The following is a 21,882-nucleotide window of genomic DNA, read 5'->3' as shown; positions in this document are numbered from 1 at the left end:
CGCCGAGGATGAGGGACGGACGGACGGATGGATGGATGGATGGATGGATGGATGCAGACAGGGGAGCTGAATGATTGCTGCCCAGAAGCCATGGAGGCAGCACAAAATCAGAGAAAAAGAAATAAAAGTTCACATTGACTGATGCATCTTATTAACTTGACTGGAAAATAAATAAATAAATAAGTAAATATGCTGTTCTGATTTACGAGGAAGGCCAAAAAAGCCATCATAGGAAAAGTCAGGCTACAGAAATAAATATAACATTAACACCATGAATTTCAATAAAATTGACGTGTGACTATCATGACATTCTGCCTCCTCACCACCAGGGGGCTCAGACACAGGAGGAAAAGAACATCACTTGCCTAAATGATAAATGTTTAATGAGAATATTTTTTAAAAATCTAAAACAATATCAGACCCAAAACCTTTATTCTACATTATATTTTTCTTCTTTTAAACACAACATTAGATATATTTTTCCAATGAATATATGACTAACTAACTGAAAAAATGACTAAATACATCATCATAAATCCTTAGCTATCAAATCATTAGCTATGATACGAACCTCTACTCAGTAAATGATCAGAATAATCTTCTGGCGTCGAAGTAATACTCAAAACAAAATGTCCATGTTGCGGGTGGGGGCCAAAATCACAGTAGGCCCAGTGTAATATATCCATTACGGCCCTGGCTGATATTTATACCAACTTTAAACTATTGTACTCATTTTTATTTTGATTTCAGTGATGTTTGGAGCCACGTCAATACATGACATACACAAAGACCCCAAAAACATTAAGGCAGACTTTTGACATAATAAACTGGCTCAATGTTAAAAGAAAGTAATAACAATCATAAAACAAACACAGAAAGGACCCCAAAATTAAACAGGAAGTGGCACATTTTGTCAACTTGTCAAAATAAAAGATTATCACCTATATGCAAACATAGACACACAATCTCCGACACACTATGTGGCTGTTTGCACGTTACATTTTGGTTTGTGATCCACCAATAAACAGATAAAAGGAGAAGAACATGGAATATTAAATCATCTGTCTTTACTCTCAACATGTGAGCTTTTCTTTGTCTAAAATTTAACAAATGCTACATTATCAGTATTCTTATCAGGATCGGCCTTGAGGCAGTTAATATTTACTTTATGTACTACCAGGTGGATTCATGTGTGACCTTGCAACATATTAACAAATCTATCATGTTTTCTTAGTAAAATATTAATCTGCAGCTGTCAAATAATGTAAAAGAAGTGTGAGAAAAGAAAACAATATTCCAAAAAATATTAAATATAATCTGTACACCCAGGACAGTGAATTAATGGTGACCTGCTCTCTTCTTAGCTGCAGCTACAAATCAGATAAAACCTCTGACTCTGTGTCCCTTTGGAGCACAATTGCAGATACTGATAAAAGCAGAACAGTATGCAGATTTCTTAAAATGGATGCCATTCAACTTTAGGACTGAAGAGAGGATGATTTATTGCTTGTTTGCTCAGTGTTATTACTTGGCAAACTGCTGTACAGGCAAGAAAAACATCTGCAAAAGAAATACACATCAGGTTAAGGTTGATTGATGCCATTTGTTTTATTCTTTTTAGTAGCACACTGAAGCTTACATGGTGACAGACCAACACATATATAAACACAGACAAGTGAAACATGAAAAAAATAGATCCATTTCATATGATACTGTTTTTAAAATAAAAAAAAAAATAGAAGTGGAGGTGAGAATGCCGTTCGATATAAGAAAGAGTACTTCTTCAGTCTGGGGTACACAATCAATATTTCTTTAACATTATCAATGCACAGAGCCTGAGAAAGAAGACTTGAGCAATGTGTGCCATCAAGAAATAAATAAACTGAGAGAAGTGGAGCCAATCTGGAAAAACATAGTAACAGAACCACACAAATCCTCAGCTTTAATCCAAACCATATGTTTTAAAAAGCCGATCAGTGAAGTTAAAATATTCATTTTTTTGTCATTATTTCAACTGCTAGTGATTGGAAGTTTGTAATTCCAACAGAAGAGAAGATATTTTACTGCTTTCCTCAGCTTAATAAAATTCAAATGTGAAGCAGATAATACACATCAAAGAGGTCAATTTATAAATCCAGAATTTCATTCAAGGTCTTCACAGAAGATTCATAAATAACCCTATGGTAAGAAAAAGAAAAGATGAAAAGTTGGTCATTACAGTTCATAATCCCCAAACCTTTCATTTATTTATCAACATATTGTCTAAAATAAATATATCTTTTTCCTTCCACTCACCTCTGGATGTCACTGCCGTCTACAGACGTGGCTGCATGTTTGTGAAGCTGCTGCTGTGCAGACGTGGCAGCGCTCTTCAGTGCCGCTTTAGACTGCCCCACTAATGAAATTGAAAACAATGTGTGAAATAAAACAAACTGATTTATCTTTACCGGCGAGAAACACGTGATTCTGAATATCAGGATCATGTGAACTCACCGTTTTTGATGACCGCCAAGACGCGCAGGACGGCAGCCACTTCATTCAGACTGCTGATGGCCTCCGAGTCCACAGATGAGCTGACCTCCGTCAAAAACGCCCTGCAAGAAACATTCAAAGAACAGACACAGATGTGACTTTAATCACATGTAGGCCAAGTGAATGTATATGCAAATAAACATGTCAATTGCTGGGACAAAGGACAATGTTTATCTTTTTACACAAATATATGTGGTAAATGTATGACATTTGCTGAATGAAGAAGAAGAAGACCCAAATTATCAAGACTGTGTCACAGACTTTGTTTTGCTAAGTTTATGAAGTTCCTCCTAACTCAAAAACTTACAAAATTAGGTGATTTTTTTAAGGGAGTCATAAGAAGAAGCTGATACCGGTTACTGTTTATTTCTAGAATTAAGCATGTTTATGAAACAACAACAAACATAAACAACTTACTCTGGGGATGTTGCAATACAATAACCTAATAATAGTAATTTGCATTACCATGGAAATCAGACTGTGTGTTTTGTGTTGCTGTGGCTTCTTCTTCTTGTTTTATGCTGGATGTCAATTTAGGATGGATGTTACTACCAGGTCTGAACAGGGTCTGAGCTGCATGTTTAGTTGGGCCTTATTAGTGTGCATAAGAAGAAGACAGAAGATATTTACCTGGTAACAGCGGGTGATTTGAGGATGACAGACAGTAGGATGCTGGGCAGAGGAGGCATGTCCTCCACTGACTCTGGGGTGATCACCTCCTCAGGATGGGTAATCTTTAAAAATGAGAGCACAGCAGCAGCATTCATCATCCCCTTAATTGAATTGCTCAAGAATGTAATCGCTCAAGTCCCTTATCATACCCGGGGACGTGCGGGATATTGCTATAAGACAAATGCTGCGTCTCGTACCTTCTGAAGCAAATGACTCTGCTCTACGACGGTGACAGCGAAAAGAGTCGAGAAGACTCCGCTGAGAGGCGCCGTGTCCCAGGCCTGAGCCACTTGGAGAAAGTCTGTCAGGGCAGGAAGCGCGGACTGACACAGCTAGGTCAGGGGAAAGACAGTGTTTCGGATTTTTAAAGATAAATCACACCAGAAATGTGGAGGATCCTGATTCATTCTGATATAAAGAAATTCAAAGATAAATATAGATGAAATCTGATTAAAGTCAGTGGCAACTTGGTCCTAACACACTCACATTTAAGACTATTTAAGGTGTAAAAATGATATATATATTTATAAAAAAAAAATCACCTAAAGATGCTTCAAGACATACCCGGAAGAAATAAATCAACAAAATTGGGAGTTAAAATGTCTACCTGTCTTCCCTCCTCTGGTTCCTTCCTAAGACGGCGAACCAAGAGCTCGATAATCTTGTGGAAGATGTTGGCCACCACGCCCAGCATGACAGTGGTTGGGTCCTCCTCATTGTCTTGAGCCTGGTCGGGTGCAAAGCTGTCTGCCACCTCCTTCAAAATAGGGAGCACTGCAGGAATGCACAGGTAGCCGGCCTCTGCAAACACAACATGTCAGTTCAGGTAAAACAAAACATCATGCAACAGGACAGAATTAAAAGCTTCCGTCATGTTTTTTAGTTACTTCAAACTGCAATTTTCCTTCTTCGGTGCAGTGTACGGGGTACCCTTGCCGTGACATCACTTAAACAGACATTTGAGACACTCACCTGACAGGAGGGTGAGGGAGCACAGGTGGAGCATTTGACCCTTGAACGTGTCGTCACCAAGACCAACGAGCAAAACGTCTCTGCACACCGTCAGGAAACTCTGCCGGAACATATCATCGTCACCATGAAGACAAACACAACTCAACAACAACCAGAGATGACACCAAGTCTGAGAGAAAGCCAAGTAAGTTCATTTCCACTGTTTTTTCTTATTTTATTATCACAGTATTTTTTTTTTTAGTATCTAATCGCAGCAACCATGTGTTGGCAGGCAGAAGAAAAATAGCACAATTAAAGACAATAAACCCATTTCAGTGGTACAGTATGAGCAGGAGAAAGCATGCCGAGTGTGTGTGTGTGTGTGTGTGTGTGTGTGTGTGTGTGTGTGTGTGTGTGTGTGTGTGTGGAGTGGAGCAGAACAATCTACGAGGAGTCTAAATTTACCAAGCAGAACTGAAAGTCCTGGAAGCAGGAAGAAAAAAAGGCTTCATAAAACGTAATGTTCCTGATAACAACCTAACTGTGTGTTTTCATCTACAGCCTCGGTACAGGAGTTGTGTTAGGGTGAGGATGAGTCAGACAAAAACCAAAGCTGCCTATTTATGAACAAGATTTCCAGCAGGGAATTATGATTCTTTAGGAAATAGAGATGCACTCCAACCATCCATCTCTCCATACGATCAACATCCATCGTAAAAGACCTCACAGATAAAATCAGTGGCACGATTATGTTCGGTGTCAACAGGCATCAGAAGAACCATAAAATGTTCTATACAGAGAGGCTGGTGTGTGTGGTGATAATTTCTTCATGTTAATCTGCTATAAGTAACGTTCTGTTATGGAAATGTTCCCACCTCATCTGCCTCGATCACACATTTATGATGTCTAAATTGACAGCAAACAAATGAAATGCTGGTGCGTCCTGCAGCCTCTAGTACTCAGCAGGTCATTTTATTTTCACTAATCATAGACCGGAAAGGCTCAACAGAAACTTAGAATACATCCGACCCATATTTGTTGTCACCTCAGTTATCTTTGCAGCCAATGGTGGAGACTTCTCCTTCTCTTCATCATCGTTGGGACGTTTAGCCAGGAAGGGCAGCACCCTCTCAGCTACCCACGCTGCCACATGCTCCAAAGAGAGGAGGTATTCTCGACCCTCTGAGGACTAGGGAAGAACAAAACTGTTATGTTTCTAGAAGGAAAACAATTCACATTTAGATACAGGAGAATAAAATATACCACCAAGGCCAACTGGCTCACAAACATCAGTCAGTGGAATAAGAGACCATTATTAGTACTCTTCCTTGCTTCAACACTGTTGAAGTGAACAGCTACGACTACAGAGAAAATAACTACACTAAACATGGAGCCAGTAGGTGTGGTCACTGGATAAATGTCACTGGGTTAGAGAAGGAAGAAAGGCGAATCGTGTTCACGACAAACTCACACTATGTTGCAGATGAGCGCCGAGGCGACCGTGGTACACAAAGACTTTGAGTGCCGTCTCGACATCAGGACTTTTAAGGTCCGCTGTGGTGGAGCTCAGGTGAGTGTACAGCACTGACTGTGAAGATAAATATCACACCAACTCAGATCCCACAAAGGAAAGATATAACATTTATTTATACATCAAAACATAGACTGATGAGGTATGCTTTATCATGCATCTACAAACAAATTATACACTATAAATGATTTCTGACATACCCTCCAGTTTCCAAGGGCTGTATGGAGCTGCTTCAGCGGCCTTTCACCGAGAGCCAGGACTTTCTCTCGTGTTGAAGTGTGGCTGAACAGGTACTCCAGGTAGACCAGCGCCAGCTCTGGTTTGGCCTCCACCGTCTCTTGGATACGCACCTTCCGATTGGCGTTCACCTTGTCCTGAAGTTGGAAAGAAGTTTTGGATTAAATCTCTAACTTTTCATAAACCTTACATTAGTTTCATACATTCATGTCCAGGTCAAAGCTCTTCGGTGTTGTGTTTACCCCTTGCTTTGGCAGAGCCTCTGTGAGCCAATCAGTGACGAGATCCAGGATGTCAGCAACCTGGCCCCAGCTGCAGATGCAGTCTAACAGCTGGCTGTACTGTGAGGGTGCAGCTCCTGGTTCCAATCTCCTCAGTCTGGACAGGACACCACAGCTGAGGACAAGAGAGTGGGATGACAGAGGCAGGTTAGACAGGACAGAGTCAATAAAATGCGAAAGAAAAAGGTGAAAATCAGAATGAGACTGAGACACCTGAATGTTGGAACTGCAGCTGGAGGCATGAATGAGGCCAGTTGTACAAGAGGAGCTGTACACTGTTCATCCTGGAAAACAAATCGAGACATTTTTCACAAAGTTGAAAAAATAACTGAGAAAGAGAAACAATAGCACATGGGGGCTGAAGTACCTCAAAGGTCTGGAAATACTTGGCAATGACATTTCCAAACTTGGCATACGTGTACTTCTGGGCCTCTTCATTTTGTCTCAAGGCCTTCTCGACACTTTTCCACAGGATGACCACGACTTCCAGCAGACGGGACACGATGACCATGTCTTTCCCCAGCAGAGGTTCAGCCTGCTGAGATCAAACTCTACTTTAAACCGCTATACACTCAGCCACAAGTTGAAATCAAGCTTTTCCATCTCATCTCTTATCTCATTATGGTTTGGATTAATGAAATAAGGCAGTTTCAATCTGATTTTCTCAAAGTTTAGTTTGAGTAGCAACAGTAACATAGTTATCTGTTTTATTGAACAACAACAAATATTAATACAGATATAATATGTTCTGTCAACTCTTTCTTACTGCGCTGTTCTCCTTGTTGCTCTCATTAATGTCTGTCTGGTCAAAGTCAGTCTGGATGCAGCTGTTCAGAACACGGCGAATGGCCAACATCAGCTTGACTGGAAAAGAAAAGAAAACAATGGAAGAACTTCACGTAATGCCACATACTAAATAACTTCCATTCAGTGTTACAATCCCTTACTTATGTTGGTGGGGGCCGTGTGTTTGTGGGCAAACTGGTAGAACTTCCTGGCAGCCATGGGATTCATCTGGATTAGGGTGATGCAGCGACAGCACCACTCCCGGTCCGACTCATTGACGGGGAAGAAGGACTTGAAGAGCAAATCGACGATGCGCTTGGAAACGGAATGGGAATCAATAGCCAGGCGGGCGAGCAGGTGGTCCATGTTGCACACGTCCCAAAACTGGACAGTGGTACACAGGAAGATCCTCTGTTTACACCTTCAACCTTCAACCTGCATCTTGTTAGTACACTGTGTCTCAATTTGATTCAACTGAATTCCCAGTCAAGAGGCCAAAATAATGTTTAATTTTATTGGTTCTACAATTCAAAAAAAAAGAAGAGCAACACATTTCAAAACCACAAATAAGACAAGACAATATCAGCAACAGTACGAGCCCATTGATGTTATCATTTGCAACAATGTATAAAGTAAAAAGAGACAGTACCTTGGCAGCACGGACTGCCTTCACCTTGATAAGCATGTCCAGGAAAGCTGTACGGACTTTCTCCGAGTTGTCATGAAGGCTGTATTTGAGAGAAGGCAGGAGTTTTTCAAACAGTGGATGGCTGAGGGCGTTGTCCAAGACAATAGTCAGACACTGGGGAGAAGCAGCACACAGACCACAAGTCAGTTCAATATCCTGTCTACTGCCAATAAAACCAGTTGTGTTAATTATGCCTGCAGTGACAATCATGCTTAAGATATTCCAACACAAAATCCCAAATTACTGTTATAATTGCATCAATCCCAGCTGAGATTGTTGGAAATATTGTAATCCATCTCTACAATCTTCTACATTTTTACATTTCCCAAGAGAAAGAAAAACACCATCTCCTACCTTGAAGACGGAGCAGCGGACATCAGGGGAGCTGCTGTCAGCTGCCAGCTCAAACACCAGCTTCTTCAGGAAGTCTGTGATGATTGTAGGAGGGAGGAGCTCCCAGCACTTAGCAAGGATCTTACAGACCCCCAGGGTGGCATTGGAGCGTACAGTGGGGTGAGTGTCATCGAGAAGGCCCTGAGGATAACACAGGTGGTTTATTATTTTGATTTTCACTATATTGTGATCTTTTTTTTAAGCTAAAAAGGTAGCCAAGCGGCTTCAGAGTCTCTCACCATTGCTGCATCCAGCTGCTTCTGAATGGTCTCATCTATTTTCTGGTTGCTCTGATCCGGGTCGTGGATCGGGAAGGCCTCAGTAAAAAGCAGAGTGGCATTTGCTCGCACCTCAAAGTTTGCAGCCTGAGGGAAACCATACAGAAACACATTAGACAAGAATAAAATAGTAAAAAATGGGCGTCTTAAAAAGCTGCATCCTTACACTTAAAGCCTTCCAAAGAATAGGCTTGTAGAGATTGTGGAGCATCTTGTCCACCGCGTGACAGCCCTTCCTTGAGTGGAAATAGCTAACAATCTGCATGACAGAGAAAGGAGATCAGATAATAACCCCACACAATACATTACACAAATCACGACAGAAGTTAATGAGTCTACCTGTCGGACTTTGGCATGGACAGGAGAAGAGCGATGAAGGAAAATCGCGTTCTGCATAAAATCCTGAATGCACGAGCTCTCAATCTGCTCCAGGAAGTCCCCGCTGGCCTTCTTCCACGCTCTGAAGTAGATCTCCATAATATGAGTCGTCATGGTCCTGAACAAGAGAGAGCAATTTAGTAGGAAAGAGCAAAAAGAGAAAACTGACAATGAGAATAAAGTAATTGTCTTACTTGCTATAAAACTCCAGCTGGTTTTTGATGGTGCCATGGATAACCCAGATGAAGTTGACGTTCCAGCTGAAAAGAAACACCAGGAATCGTTTTCCCTGTGATGAGAAAATGCACCGTCAAGCTGACAGCTCAATGACGAAGCCACAACAAAAAACAGACAGTTAATGAAAAGCGCAAACTACTCACGTCATCGTTTCTAATGTAAATAGGACGGTGAAAGCACTGAAGCAACAAGTCGACAATCTGCTTATTGTCTTCTGACATGTAGTCCAGACTCAACAGCACATCGTGAAGACTCCACACTCTTTGGATCTCAGCACCCTGACAAGGCCAGATGAATGATGAAAATGTTTAAGTCCACAGAAAAAGGCCAAATATTGATCTATCTGAAACATAACTGAGGTCGTATACTGACTGGCTTCTTCAAAATGAAGCTTTTCTGCAGAGCGATGAGAAAAGCAGTGCGACCAAACTTTTCTTTGTCTGTCAGGTCCTTCTTCCACCAGGCCTCGCACAACATGTGGATATGATGTTGAAGAGGTGACTCTGAGACAGGCAGCAACACCAGGACATCTGGGGGAAAGACACAAAAAAATTAGATTCATCTCATGAAGTGATAACAACTATCCACCTTAAGACACATCAGTTTTAGTAAAGAGAAAGATTCACAAGGCACCGACCATGAAGCCTGTGGGCAATTTCAAGGAGGGCGGTGTAGGTGTCACCATCTTGCAGGACATTTAAGGACAGTGCAGCCACAAGTGTCACGCCATCCACAACAGCCATGACATGTTTCTGAAGGAACAATGAATACAAGCAGCACATGCAGATCATATGAAAGCAACAGTTATGCAGAGTACCAACAGAACACGCTAAAACTGTGAGGATAATATAATGTAAACTCACAGGGTCTACAGCTGACTCCTCTTCCATGCCCTCCTCCCTGCCCCTGTCCCAGCGCTCTGGAGGGAGCTCCTGCAGGACGTCCTGGAGGAGTGGAGCCAGTTTCCCCCATAGAGTCTGCCTCTGGTCTCTTGGCATCTCCTGCACCACCTCCTCCACATCAAAAGGCTCCGTTTTGTCCTTCTGCTCAGTGATACAGATGAGAGGGAGAGAAGCACAACTTGAGACATACTGACAGCTACAAAAACACTGGAATCTATGAGTAAAAAAGGCTTGTTTGATTGTTTTTATTAAAGAAATGCAAGACAATGCTGTCCTTTCTTTAGTCCCGAGTGAGTAAATCTTCACACTTGGCACTGGAAACCTGTCATATATCTCCACCTATTGATCTAACTATAGACATTAATTTGAAAATACATTTATTCAAAATGTTATCAATCAAAGAATCAAATACCAGAGAAATGTGACTAAATGAAACAGTCAAATGTAATGAAACACAGAACACATAACACATTTTACATATATGTAATAATCGTAGACTTTGATAAAAGTCTGTAGACTCTTTTTAGATATTTTTCTTAAATATAAACATTTAGCAGGAATCCCAAAACTTCTTCAACATGAAAAGGACTTTTCAACAACTTTTCAGATCCATTTCTCTTAAAATCAAGGAGAGTTTGAGACACAGATCTATGTTTATTACTGAGAACTAGTATAAGAGAAGCTCACATGTCAAATACACAAAACATATAAATTCAAGTGTTTAAATGACCCATTTACATGTATAAGTCTATTTTCAAACAATACAACAGCCCAGCAATAAAAGCTTCCCTTAATAAAACAGTTTCAGAGTTTTAACCCTTGAAACACATCCATATGATGTTACATCAGCAAGAAGCTACTTACGTGAAGCTGGATAAAGCGAAGGAAGTCCTCCACATTTTCCTTGCAGGCTGCTTCTAAAAACGCCGTTCGCTTCGACATGTTTCCAGCTTTCCAAGCGACAACAAGCAGGGCGAAGATTCCCAGTATACCTGCAAAGAGAAAACGCGCAGTAATGTTAGCGCTTACACTAATCTAACAAGCTAACCTAGCCGACTGACGCTACTGTGGCGAGATCAAAACAAACATGGCAGTGCGTTTGTCGTTAGCGTTAAAAGTGTTATTTGCGACCGTCGCTCCGACTCTGTTCACTGGTACTTGTACTATCATGACTTCTGATCATTACAGCATAAAACATGAGTCAATACCTTCAATATTCACCCTTTATTTATATTTTTCAGCCGACCACAGCCAGATGACAGCCACCCATAACAGCAGCAAACCCGCGCAAATTTGGATGAAGTCGACCCTGCGAGGCTACGTGCCTTGCGTCATGACGTCGTGCGTCAACTGTTGACGTAGGGCCCCACACCGTCGTTGTGCTCTCCCGCCACAAGATGGCGACAAATCACTACATAATGTTGTGCGCTTCCAACAGGTTGTGGCGTCTTTGCAAGGGCCACAGTTCTTTATAATGGTGTGCTGTAGTTGCACACGTGATTGTATTATTCATGAAAGAAGTCCCCCTTATCGATTCAACCCAAATTCTCAAGGGAAATTACACTGCAAGGTGGAATTCAGTGATTTGCTTCAGGGCGCTTCAGCAACACACACGCTACGTACCGCATGTATCATACTTGGCCTGGGAATAATTCATGGAACAACAAGAGAGCATTTTTCACAAGAGAAACCATTTATTCTTCAAAACCCATGAGGCATCATATCATTCAAAATAATAACAGTAAGAAGGCAAAAACATTACATAGCATTTTTTTTAAGGCACAGGATATATAACAAGAAAAGTATTTAAATGCTCCAACAAACAGTTATGATCGCATGGCAAAACATGTACAAGCCCCATGGCATACAGTAGCTGTGTCATCTTAACACGTCCTGGCATCCCTGCTCCCAAAACACAGTAACTTTCATCTCTGTTCGTATTATTCCATTTGCTCAACTCACGTCAGGTTTGAACAACGATCAAACCCTTATTCAAGTATCCTCTTTTATTCTTCACACACTACACAGCACTTGTTCATAGCCCTAGAAAAAATGCCCCCAGGTCTTCAGTTCAGAACAACCAATATTGCACAAAGTCCTCTTAAAAACGTACAGAGCAGTTGTTTTTATTCGTTGCATATGTGCATTCCGTGTTTTTGTAACCAAGCATAAAGAACAAGAAGAGGTAAACTGTCAAATAACACTCATGACACAAAAACATATCAAAGTCAAGACTGCTACTCAAGCCTACTTTTGTGATCGCAACTGTTCCTTTGGTAAGAGTTTTTTTCCTCAGTCAACAAACACTCAATTCATCCCGTTTGAACAAACTGGACAGAGAGCAAGACAGATTTCAATATAATTTAACGTAATTAAATAAAAAAATGCCTTGGAAACCCCTGCAAAGTCTTGTAACTATACATGAGCAACTTGATATTTACATTAAAAACACGACAGAGACAAGGCAGTTAGTGTGGCTCAACACACTGCAATATGTTACATCTTCCAGTCATGATCATTAATGAAATGATGACCGGAAGTTTGAAAAAACGTCTCGCATGCTGAAATAAATGCCGTAAATTAAATGGAAAAATGTACATGAATACAAACAAAATGATGTGCCCTTTTATTAACAAGATATTACAGCGGAGATGCAGTTTTTCACTATGTGAGGAGGGGGTCATGAATACTTCTTAATGCTTGAGACGACAAACCATCTTCGGTCAGATCATACCTGCAGGGGAAAAATGAGAAAAAAACATAGCTTTAAACATGAAGAAAGGCCGTTTGTTACCCAAATACATCTGTCACAGCTGCACAGGGCAAAGATAAGCAAAAGATTACCACTGTGTCCATCCTTTTGAGATATCCTCCCCACTTAAATCTACCAGCACCTGCAATTTGGAACAAAAAGGAGAGAAGAAATTAAGTTTGCAGACTCGAAGGAGTGCTTCGGACTGACTCTGCTGCGGGACAACACTCATATTAAGATCCAGGAACAGGAACCTGGAGGACTTACCTTTCCCAGAAGCCCTTTATGTTTGGAGAGGATGCTCCCCCCGTTCTTCACTGCTACATCCAGAGTTCTTCTGTGGAGCTCCACCATCGAAACACTAAACTCAAACCTGCACACACACACACACATTTTATACTGATTTTATGACGCCAAATAATCGTCCATGCGGTAGCTATAAACATTTATCATCTCTAAACCTATAAACCAGGAGATATTCAACTTGTCTTCCCCGGGGGGCACGTCTGAAATATAACGAGAGGCGAGTTGCCAGCACATAGACAAACATCAATAACTTTAATTAGATAAAATGAATAAACATTACAAGTCTCATAACTCATGTGTGACTAACTTAGCTAACTTAAACTGGCAACTGACAACTTTTTTGCTTTAACTGTCAGTCCGAAGTAAATACTGATTGCACAGTGTAATGACACGACCCGCATATAGACTGAAACCTTACGAATCTTGTATTCGTGATGCTATTCAGTGCACCAGCAAGCTCAATTTTTCCTGCATTGAAGGAACGAATGAGGGCATAAAGGGAAAGTCTGTCTGCCAATCGCGCAACCAAAACAAGTAGAGGTATTATTTCCCCTGGTCGCTGTCCCCAGGTAGTGGCGGAATCATTGTCTTTCACTGTGAAAATGGTCCCTATTGTAGGTCTTAAGTTGGGTATCACTGCAATAAACCTCCAAGACAGGAAAGAAACACTGAAGCATGAAATCTTAAAACTATTCAAACCTACGTTTGATCATAAACGGGGTTAAGGGTCCTCTTTATCGTGCCCGTCTTCCTCCTCCCTGTCCGGCTCTTGTCAGGCAGCAAGTAGAGGCGGATGAAGGGATCCGAACCGTCTTTGGTGAAGGCTATCAAGTTTCTGAGGACACACAGGACAAAACCGCTTCACTCAAATATTGCCAGGTGCACATTGTTTAGGTTTACAGTGCCTAATCATTCAAGAGGATCTGGATACTGAAGAATCACTACGCATGAATTACAATAATCGTCTGAGACTCAAGCCAAAAAGACAAGGACGAATGAAAAAGAAGTTTATCTTCCAAACAGCAAAATTGAAATGCAGCGAATGGTGTCAGCTGTGGAGCTCACCGGCAAGCGTGCACCACCACAATGAGTTTGTTCCTCTGAGAGCTGTGTCGAACCGTCAGCTGGACCTCGCCCAGGGGGAACTGGCTCGGGGCCGAGCCGCTATAAACACACCAGAGTAAGTCAGTGTCACTTCCAGAGCCTGCAGCTTCATTTGTACTGCACTGATGATTCAGGGAGAGACAAGTGGGCAGCTTGACAGGTAGTCAGATAAAATATTCATTAAGATACAAATAATAAAAAAAAGAAATCATGATGACATTCCATTAGAGGCAACTATAGAACTTAGACCCTAAAATAAGGAGAAGAAAGAAGTCAAAGCCGGAAAGTAAATTGTGGAACGGGGGGCAATAAATCAAGAGAGCCGAGAACAGTTGGACGTAAACTGCTATAAAAATAATGTACGTAAGTGCGATTACTTCTGCAGCTGACGGAGCCTCTGCTGAAGCTCCAGGGTGGCAAAGGGCAGCGAGATGTCCGAGGCCAGGCTGGGCGTGGACTCCTTGTGAGGCAGGTGTTTCTGGGAGCTGGACATGCAGGTGCTCAGGTTGGAGACACTGCGGAGAGGGCTGGCGGAGTACGGCTCGCCGTCCCTTTGCTGGAGGGTGAAGGTGGAAGCGTTTAAAGGTTGTGGAGGCGTGGGCGGAGGTAAGGGGGAGTCTGAGACCGATCGTCTCTGGAAGGGGGCTGTGGCTGGCTGTGGCACACTGGACTTCTTGACCTGGACGGAGGAGGGCAGGTCCGAGGACACCTGCTTCTCCAGGGACAGGATCTGTGGAAAGACAGGATGACATCACTGGGAATGATGGATAAGAATTACAGCTATTTACTGGAATGAGTTTGTCTTGTCAAAAAACTGCAACTGAGGTAAAACAAACAAAAAAAAAAAAGACTCACCTAATGAGGGTTTTTATATAGGATTTGGCGAGGTTGGTGGTTACAATCCTCTGATTTGTTACAGAGCGCTGCATGGTCAGAGAGACTAATCTTTTACAGTAAAGTGGTCTTAAAACTGTTGATACTGCCTTTAAATTTCAGGCATTTTCTCTCAGCACATTGGGCAAATCTGTCTTTATGGTGCTATCTATTTTCATGCAGTGGCTCTAAAAAAGCGGTCAATAAACCTGTAAAGCCACTTCCCTCTCTGAATATCCCTTATGAATCTTGATAAGCTGGCTGTGATTCAATATAGAAAAGGTCAATGGCTGTCACTGCAGCAATCATAGTTCTATTTGATCAGTCTGATGATTCAGTAAGAGAGAATGTGCTTTGTTGCCGTTTCAAGAAGGGCAGTGTGGTTTAAATTACTGTATCAATATTTAATTTGTATCAAGTCGTGGCAAAGCACCTTTGTGAAATGAGTGAATGTTTGAGTTCATGGGTTAAACTGGTGTCCGCACTGTGTGGTGTGGATGTGGACTGTCCAGACCAAGCATGGCTCTGTTTCTGGACAGAAATGTTGTTCTTCATCTCTGTTTTATCCCTGAAATGTCAGAGAAATTTACCTGAACTGACTAAATGGAAGAAGCGAGAACATTTTCATTCTATTTTGTTTTATTTGTGTATTTACTGGTTATTAAGGTGAAGGAAGCCTTGAGATTAATGAGCTCTGTGAAGTCAGAAACACGTGTTGATGAAGTACTAAGATCTTTTCCTTCAGTAAAAGTAGTAATACCACAGCACAGAATCATCCGAACATAATCACTGATGACTAATGTCACTTTAATGTTGCAGCTCTGATTATTTTATAAACTAGTTTCTGCTCGCTCAATAAAGTCTTTTACTCATTTTTTTGCTGAGTATATTTTGCAAATTGACAGTTATGGCCAAAAAAAATGAGAACTTTAAATCTGTCTGACATCAAGGATTCACTGCTTCCAGTATCATAAGTACTTCTGAGTGGTAAATGTGCCGCCATGATGCTGCGTACGAGCCTCGTGAGGAAACCTTGATAGGATGGAAAGCTAGATGTGGTTACAGCTCCTAAGGGGAAGCACGGCCGAGCTAACAGTCAAATTACAATTGAGCTGAGTGCATAAAATATTAAGGCTATTATGATTTCAATAAATACTTTTCATTTTATCGTTGACACTGCACTGCTTGTTTGGCTACATTAGTTTAGATGTACTGTGCTGCTGTTAAACAGCCTTCTAGCCCATTCCCACTGAATCAGCAGAACTTGAACATCAGTTCTGGTTCCCTGAGATGAATAATGTCAGAGTGCTCCAGCATACAGGTCCATTTCTTACCTTCAGGGCCATCTTCAGTTTGATGGTGGAGCTGGGCCCGGAGTTCTTGAGGGGAAAGCACTGAGTCAGCGTCATGTCCTCCTCCACCAACAGGCTGCTCAAAGGCACCGTCAGGTTACCCAGGGTGCATTTGTGCTTGTCATCTTTCACCTGTGCGTTGGGGAAGAAGCGGATCCGCTTTAACGACAAGTCAGCCATCTTTTAATCTGCACGTTTGAGACGTGCGTGTGGCCTTACCTCCACCTCCAGCTCCTGCCTCCTCGGGTTGTGAACGAGGAATGAGAAGCAGTCTTCCCACAGCGGCTCTTTGGTCTTGAACCGGATCTTTACGGGCAGACAGGTGGTCATTTGTTAGTTGTAAATTAAAGGATGCCTGAGAGCAGCTAATGAAAAACACAATTCATTCAGCGGTCATTAGAAAGTATTGAACTTGATTACAGAATCATATCACTACCGACACACTGCAGGCAATCTGTTTAGCAAAAGTCAGCGTATGTCCTCGTATTTTCTTGACTTTAATTATATGTATACAGTTTAAGTATCCTTTTTGTATATATGTATGTATCATATAAAAAAGCATATACTTTTTTTCAATACATGACTTTCTGATTATCTCTGCTGAGTTTCATAATTTACTATTTGATGGCGTTTCTCCACATTATTGCTTTCCATGAATAAAGAATTGGGACTTTAATAGGTTTTATACAGCTTGCCCCTTTACTTAAACAAATTGGATTTTAAATGGAACCGTGACTGTGAGGTGAGGGTGTTATTAAGATGTCCACAGCCATACGGAGTGAAGGAGTCACAGCCCTTATATCTAATACACAGCACACAATCTCCCGCTTACACAACCATACAAGGAAACTGCAGATAAAGTGACCGAGGAGATTTTAATAGCCCAAGCACCTCAATGTTTTTGATTGATCTCAATCCCAAAGAACATGTTGCTGACTTGAGGCCAGACTGAAGGCAAAAAGCCACAGAAACAAGCAAGAAATGAAGATGTCTTCAGGTCATGACTTCAGTCGCTCAGCAAAGGTGTTTACACTTGTTTTGCTTGATTTAACCTCAGTGCGGGAATTTACAGACTGCGTTTGATAATCATTACTCACTCAAAGGTACAGTTTACTGCAGCAACGCGCTATTTCAGGTGTTAAAATCTTAAAAATGTATCTTATTTTTTTCCATGAACAATGTTTTGAGGACGGCCGAACGACACTACAGCTTGGATGCTTGGATGAAATTCTCCCGCTTGAATCATTAGATTTAAAAGACAAACATCTGCCTTAGAAAAATCGATGTACATGTAAAACACAAGGTAACAAGTTAAAGGTTAACTCCACCAATTTGACATATTAAAGTGTGTTTATAGGACTTGAGGAGTACTACTGCATATGTGAAAAGCCGTGGTACAAATCCCTTTGTGGTTCCATATGCAGCAGCACTCCATATGACCTGTAAACGTGTTAAATTTGTGGAGTAACACTTAAACTACGATTCCCAAGGTGCAATTCAGCAACAAGCATCTAATCACAGAACTTATGTGGAGGAGGAGGAACTCATGACCCCATTATACATTTTATTCTAAAGCACTTGTTTACTCTGAAACAAATCTGAGTATTCTATTCTCTAGCCTACAAATACATCCCATGGGTGCCCATGGGTGCTGCCATTGTTGTGTGACATCAGACACCTGCCTCTTCATGAAGTCTGTAATTGCAGCGAGTTCACAAGTAGGAACTCGGACTTTGAGTGGCGTTTCATTGTGCTTTTTCTTGTACGTCAGCGATTCTCAAGCACCAGGTTGTCTGTAATGCAGCACTGAGATTCTGTTGTGTGGGCAGCGAACTGTGGGCGGAGGTTAACATTACAGTTTTGAGAAAACTAATGAGACAGTCTGCAGCAGTTTTGGATTCCGGCTCAATTTAAGATGAATTCGGCATCCATCCCCAAATGTTTTGCTTCCAACTGCGAGAATGAAGCATGTTGAATTTGCTCTAACAAAATTACTATTTAACTTATCTTATAACTGCTGTTAAAGGGATTCAACATAACAAACCTCTTAAACCCACTAGATGCTCGCAGTGAGCCCTCAGCATCAATAATAACTTGGTCTTACTCAAGCTGTTCCTCCTCCTGAATAATTTCCCTTTTGAAGTCTTTGAGAAACGGCTTGTCAAACACACTTAATGTCGGCGAGGCAGCTCTTTAGCCGACACTTAACGGTGTGTCGGAGGTTGTAATATTATTTCAACAACTGCCAATACATCTCTCTTTTGACTCCACAGTCTGAAGGAAATATTCTGTAATAAAAAAAATCCAGGGGTAGGCAGTTAAAGAATAAAATGTGCTGCTTGTTAGACTTAAATTTATCTTTGCGCAGAGGAATGTGAGATATATATTCTGGTAAAAAAAAAACAACAAACTACCGTATTCAATCTTTGGCTGTCCAGACGCTGACCTGAATTTGGACGATTGTGCAAAAAAAAAAACTCTTTCATACTGAGTGAAATCTAATGATGCTAACAGACACGACTCACCTTACTCTCGAGTGTTTTGTGTCCAACAGTCATTTGGACGTACGGACTTGGTTCACTGCTGCTCTTCTTTGCAGACTATTAGAGAATGAAAGAGAGAGGGGTGTTAGCCCACTGTGCTCACCACGATACACAAACGCAGAAATGTCAGGAGCGGACAACATAATTACACCCAAACTCAAACACCAGCTTCTTGAGACTCTGCTAAAAGCACACAATGGTGAAGGAATCTGCAGTTCAAAGGGGGGGAAAGGAACATTACCATACAGTTTGACAAGCAGGGCTGCAGGCAGAGAGGCTACCAAGGAGACTGCCGAGCTTTGTCTCCTCTGCTTTCTATATTTAGCATGCTGGGTTTTGACAGCTAAGTATTATTCAGGACCCCTTACAGAATAATAATAGCCTACATATCTACAAGGCAGGGGGAAAGTCTTAACTTACGCGTTTAACCCGTCCTTTCTCTTGTGGAGGGTGGCTTAAACTTGACATCTATTTCTCACCAGCTTTAGAATTAAGCTCCACATTGTAAGAGCGGGCTGATTAACACAATCTCACTCTTTGATATGCTAAAAAACATCACTGAAAACTTAGACATTTATAACGTTTCACAGGAAATATATTCTACGTCTGTTCTTAATTTGACTAAAAACATCAGTCTGTATCTATATATTGTAATTCTACAACTGCCACTTCTGTCAGATAAACAACACCTATATCATTATTTTCCCTCCTTTATTCAAGCGCTAAAGCATTTCTGTGTGCAGTTTGTTTGAGTTAACCTCATTGTGTTTGCACAAACACTGTATTTTGATGTCAAGTGATACCTAAATATGAGGGCTGAATTGAATACAATGTTCCTTTAATCATGAAAACACATTTTCCTCATCAATTAAATGTATATATATTGTGATTAGAACTTCAGTTCGGAATAGTGATTATCTTAGCGCCTTGCATTTTCATTCATCACCATTTTTATACAATGTATAACATGTTTTTCATTACAGAGAGCTGCCTCCACCTGTCCAGCCTACACCACGCCCCATCAGTGAGATGTGGGCTCATGCAGACTCCTTGGGGTTTATCACTGTTGCCATGACAACGTGTTGTAAAGTCGAGTCGATTAAATGAACCAGAGGTATACAATGAAAGAATATGCATTGTGACTTGAGAGAGACGGAAACAAGGGGAAGATAATCGAGCCCAGATGTCGCTGACGGGTGCAGTGAACGATGAGCAGGTGGAGGCAGCGGAGGCTCACGAACGGAACCACAAGGCGCCCAAATAAAAATGTATTCCCAATTGAAATGTCCACAGTAATTGGTTCTAATCGCAATATATCAAACAAAGCAATGGTTTGTTGCAAGGTATTTCATTCCCATTAAATTATATTTCATTAAAAGAAGTTAATGTGTTTACTGATCACCATTAGCTTTCAATGTATTCACCCACCTCTTATAAGAAAAGATCTAAAAGAAGGGCAAGTAAACATGGCCTTTTAGAAAAGACAACAACTTGACACAACAACCTGTGCAGACATAATAAAGACACAGAGATACAGAAGTCTCAGTCTGTCCTGCCACTGACGGTCGGTCCAGCCAGGTAGCGCCTACACTGCAGTGAGGCTAACAGAGAGTGAAGTATTGGGAGCAGATCCGGAGAATTTGTACTCATTTCCCTGAAAACTGACACACAATGCTGCAGTGAGTTGTACACAGGACAGAGGGAGTGCCTCTGCACGAGAGGCTCGAAAACTTCCTGGAAAGCCAGAAGGCGAGGAACTATTTACGCCAACTGAAACAAAGCAGTCGCGATTGTGTAACCTAAAACTATGTTTAGAGCTCTGCTGTAATCCAGGAAATCACCTGTCATTGTTGGGGCAGCTGGTTCACAGACCTGATATTCAACTGTATTAACATAATGTTTAACATCATAATGACACGTTTAGTGGGTGACAATCAGGACGTCCTGCTCCACGCATTCCAACACTAGATGGACACGCTCAGCTTTTTGATTAGCCAACACAGGCTGAGCGTCTCTGCAGGTTTTCTGTTTAAAACCTTCAGTCAACATCACATGTAGGGACTGTCGAATAAGCAGGAGAATAACAATTTCTCCTTTAGCACGAATGCAGCAGAAGTGGTTCAATCAAGCGAACACACAGAGGACATCATTTGATGAGTGCAATATTAGACTTTGGCATGCAGGATCACATCAGACAGAACAGAAAAGCAAAATTCACGCATCAATACAAACAACAAGAAAGGAATGCACACCAACACGTCATCCACCTTCATGCACCTCAAGACACTTCACTCTGCCCGTCTGATAGTCATCACAATCACATGACGCTGGATGGTGCACTGCAGGGCACAGACGAGACGCAGGGTGTGATCTGTGCATGCAGTTCATTTTTCCCACGTTACCTTCAGGGCCTTAAAGACTGAGACTTGCTTCAACCCGTCATAGGTGAAATCTGACAGGTTGCTCTTTAAGCCACAAGGAGATTTTGGGGGGGGGGGGAGAAAATCACACCCACAGTTAGTAGGACGGGAGTGACTGGGTAAGAAGAAATGCTGAAATATGCACTGACACATGAATGATATGGGTAATACATGATAAGCAGCAGGACAGCTGATAGTGTTGACTCTGCGGGGAGCTGAGGATGAAAACGCAGGTCAGAATAATGAGGTTATTTTCTTCTGGGAAGATTCGGAGGAGCTGTGTGTGACTAACCAGCTACAGGCTTTCTGGATCCCTGCTACCCAATTAATTGGCTCACTAATACAGTTCGAGCTCTTTGTACTGCAGATATTTGACATTTCAGCCTTGAAGTAAGGGTTGGATTTAGCGGAATACGCATCTGACTAACAAGCAGGCATAGATGAGTCCTGTTTATTTTTAAGTGTCTGCCTCATGTTAATGGTTATTGGGCTCTCGGGCAAACTATCTTTCATCAGGCTTTTCAGTAAAACCGTGCAGCTAACACATGCTTCGAGACACAGGTTTTAAGTACTCCTCTTCAACCCACACCATCGCACACGGCTAATGCTAACGCTGTCAGGATGCAAAAGCACAGCGGGACTCACACATATCGTTCTATACTCTGA

At 41.6% G+C, this 21,882-nt stretch overlaps 2 protein-coding genes across 5 annotated transcripts in view; both read right to left on the bottom strand.

Annotated features, from left to right (window-relative positions):
- Nucleotides 1-1,589: 1,589 nt before the first annotated feature.
- On the bottom strand, nt 1,590-11,233 carry ncapg2 (non-SMC condensin II complex, subunit G2). Of its 3 annotated transcripts, none has more exons than XM_037079928.1 (27): nt 11,088-11,233; nt 10,731-10,858; nt 9,828-10,007; nt 9,602-9,716; nt 9,337-9,494; nt 9,108-9,242; nt 8,922-9,016; nt 8,689-8,845; nt 8,516-8,608; nt 8,311-8,436; nt 8,033-8,212; nt 7,640-7,792; nt 7,152-7,374; nt 6,971-7,068; nt 6,572-6,742; nt 6,418-6,488; nt 6,166-6,319; nt 5,887-6,060; nt 5,627-5,743; nt 5,201-5,344; nt 4,177-4,276; nt 3,812-4,005; nt 3,402-3,536; nt 3,163-3,266; nt 2,494-2,594; nt 2,296-2,395; nt 1,590-2,178 (listed from the first exon to the last, which is right to left on the bottom strand). In XM_037079928.1, the coding sequence occupies exons 2-27, from the start codon at nt 10,806-10,808 to the stop codon at nt 2,127-2,129; spliced, it is 3,408 nt and encodes a 1,135-aa protein (XP_036935823.1). In that variant the 5' UTR covers nt 10,809-10,858; nt 11,088-11,233; the 3' UTR covers nt 1,590-2,126. The 3 variants fall into 3 exon arrangements, with proteins under 3 accessions (XP_036935823.1, XP_036935822.1, XP_036935824.1); XM_037079927.1 differs by having other exon boundaries at nt 11,075-11,216; XM_037079929.1 differs by having other exon boundaries at nt 6,572-6,739; nt 11,075-11,216.
- Nucleotides 11,234-11,538: 305 nt separating this feature from the next.
- Nucleotides 11,539-21,882, bottom strand: part of esyt2b (extended synaptotagmin-like protein 2b) — a 32,964-nt gene continuing 22,620 nt past the window's right edge. Inside the window, exons 14-23 of one of the 2 annotated variants that reach the window (XM_037078624.1) lie at nt 21,199-21,261; nt 18,779-18,853; nt 16,473-16,559; nt 16,236-16,385; nt 14,406-14,758; nt 13,990-14,088; nt 13,628-13,759; nt 12,886-12,991; nt 12,711-12,760; nt 11,539-12,600 (exon numbers count right to left, since the gene is read on the bottom strand). In XM_037078624.1, the coding sequence (XP_036934519.1) occupies nt 12,531-12,600; nt 12,711-12,760; nt 12,886-12,991; nt 13,628-13,759; nt 13,990-14,088; nt 14,406-14,758; nt 16,236-16,385; nt 16,473-16,559; nt 18,779-18,853; nt 21,199-21,261 (1,185 nt within the window). In that variant the 3' untranslated portion in view covers nt 11,539-12,530. The remainder of the gene's footprint in view (nt 12,601-12,710; nt 12,761-12,885; nt 12,992-13,627; nt 13,760-13,989; nt 14,089-14,405; nt 14,759-16,235; nt 16,386-16,472; nt 16,560-18,778; nt 18,854-21,198; nt 21,262-21,882) is intronic. The other variant, XM_037078625.1, reaches the window with a different exon arrangement.

Source organism: Acanthopagrus latus, chromosome 19, assembly GCF_904848185.1.
Source record: "Acanthopagrus latus isolate v.2019 chromosome 19, fAcaLat1.1, whole genome shotgun sequence".
Taxonomy (NCBI): domain Eukaryota; kingdom Metazoa; phylum Chordata; class Actinopteri; order Spariformes; family Sparidae; genus Acanthopagrus; species Acanthopagrus latus.
The sequence above is the reverse complement of the archived record's forward strand: the minus strand, read 5'-3'. Positions and strand labels throughout refer to the sequence as shown.

What these genes read in the sequence shown, in the direction of transcription:
- ncapg2 (XM_037079928.1), bottom strand. Translation starts at nt 10,808, where the DNA reads ATGTCGAAGCGAACGGCGTTTTTAGAAGCAGCCTGCAAGGAAAATGTG. An exon ending in CTTGGCGGTCATCAAAAACG is followed by an intron (nt 2,396 to 2,493) that starts GTGAGTTCACAT and finishes CAATTTCATTAG; the next exon opens with TGGGGCAGTCTAAAGCGGCA. An exon ending in GACGGCAGTGACATCCAGAG is followed by an intron (nt 2,179 to 2,295) that starts GTGAGTGGAAGG and finishes TTCTTACCATAG; the next exon opens with GGTTATTTATGAATCTTCTG.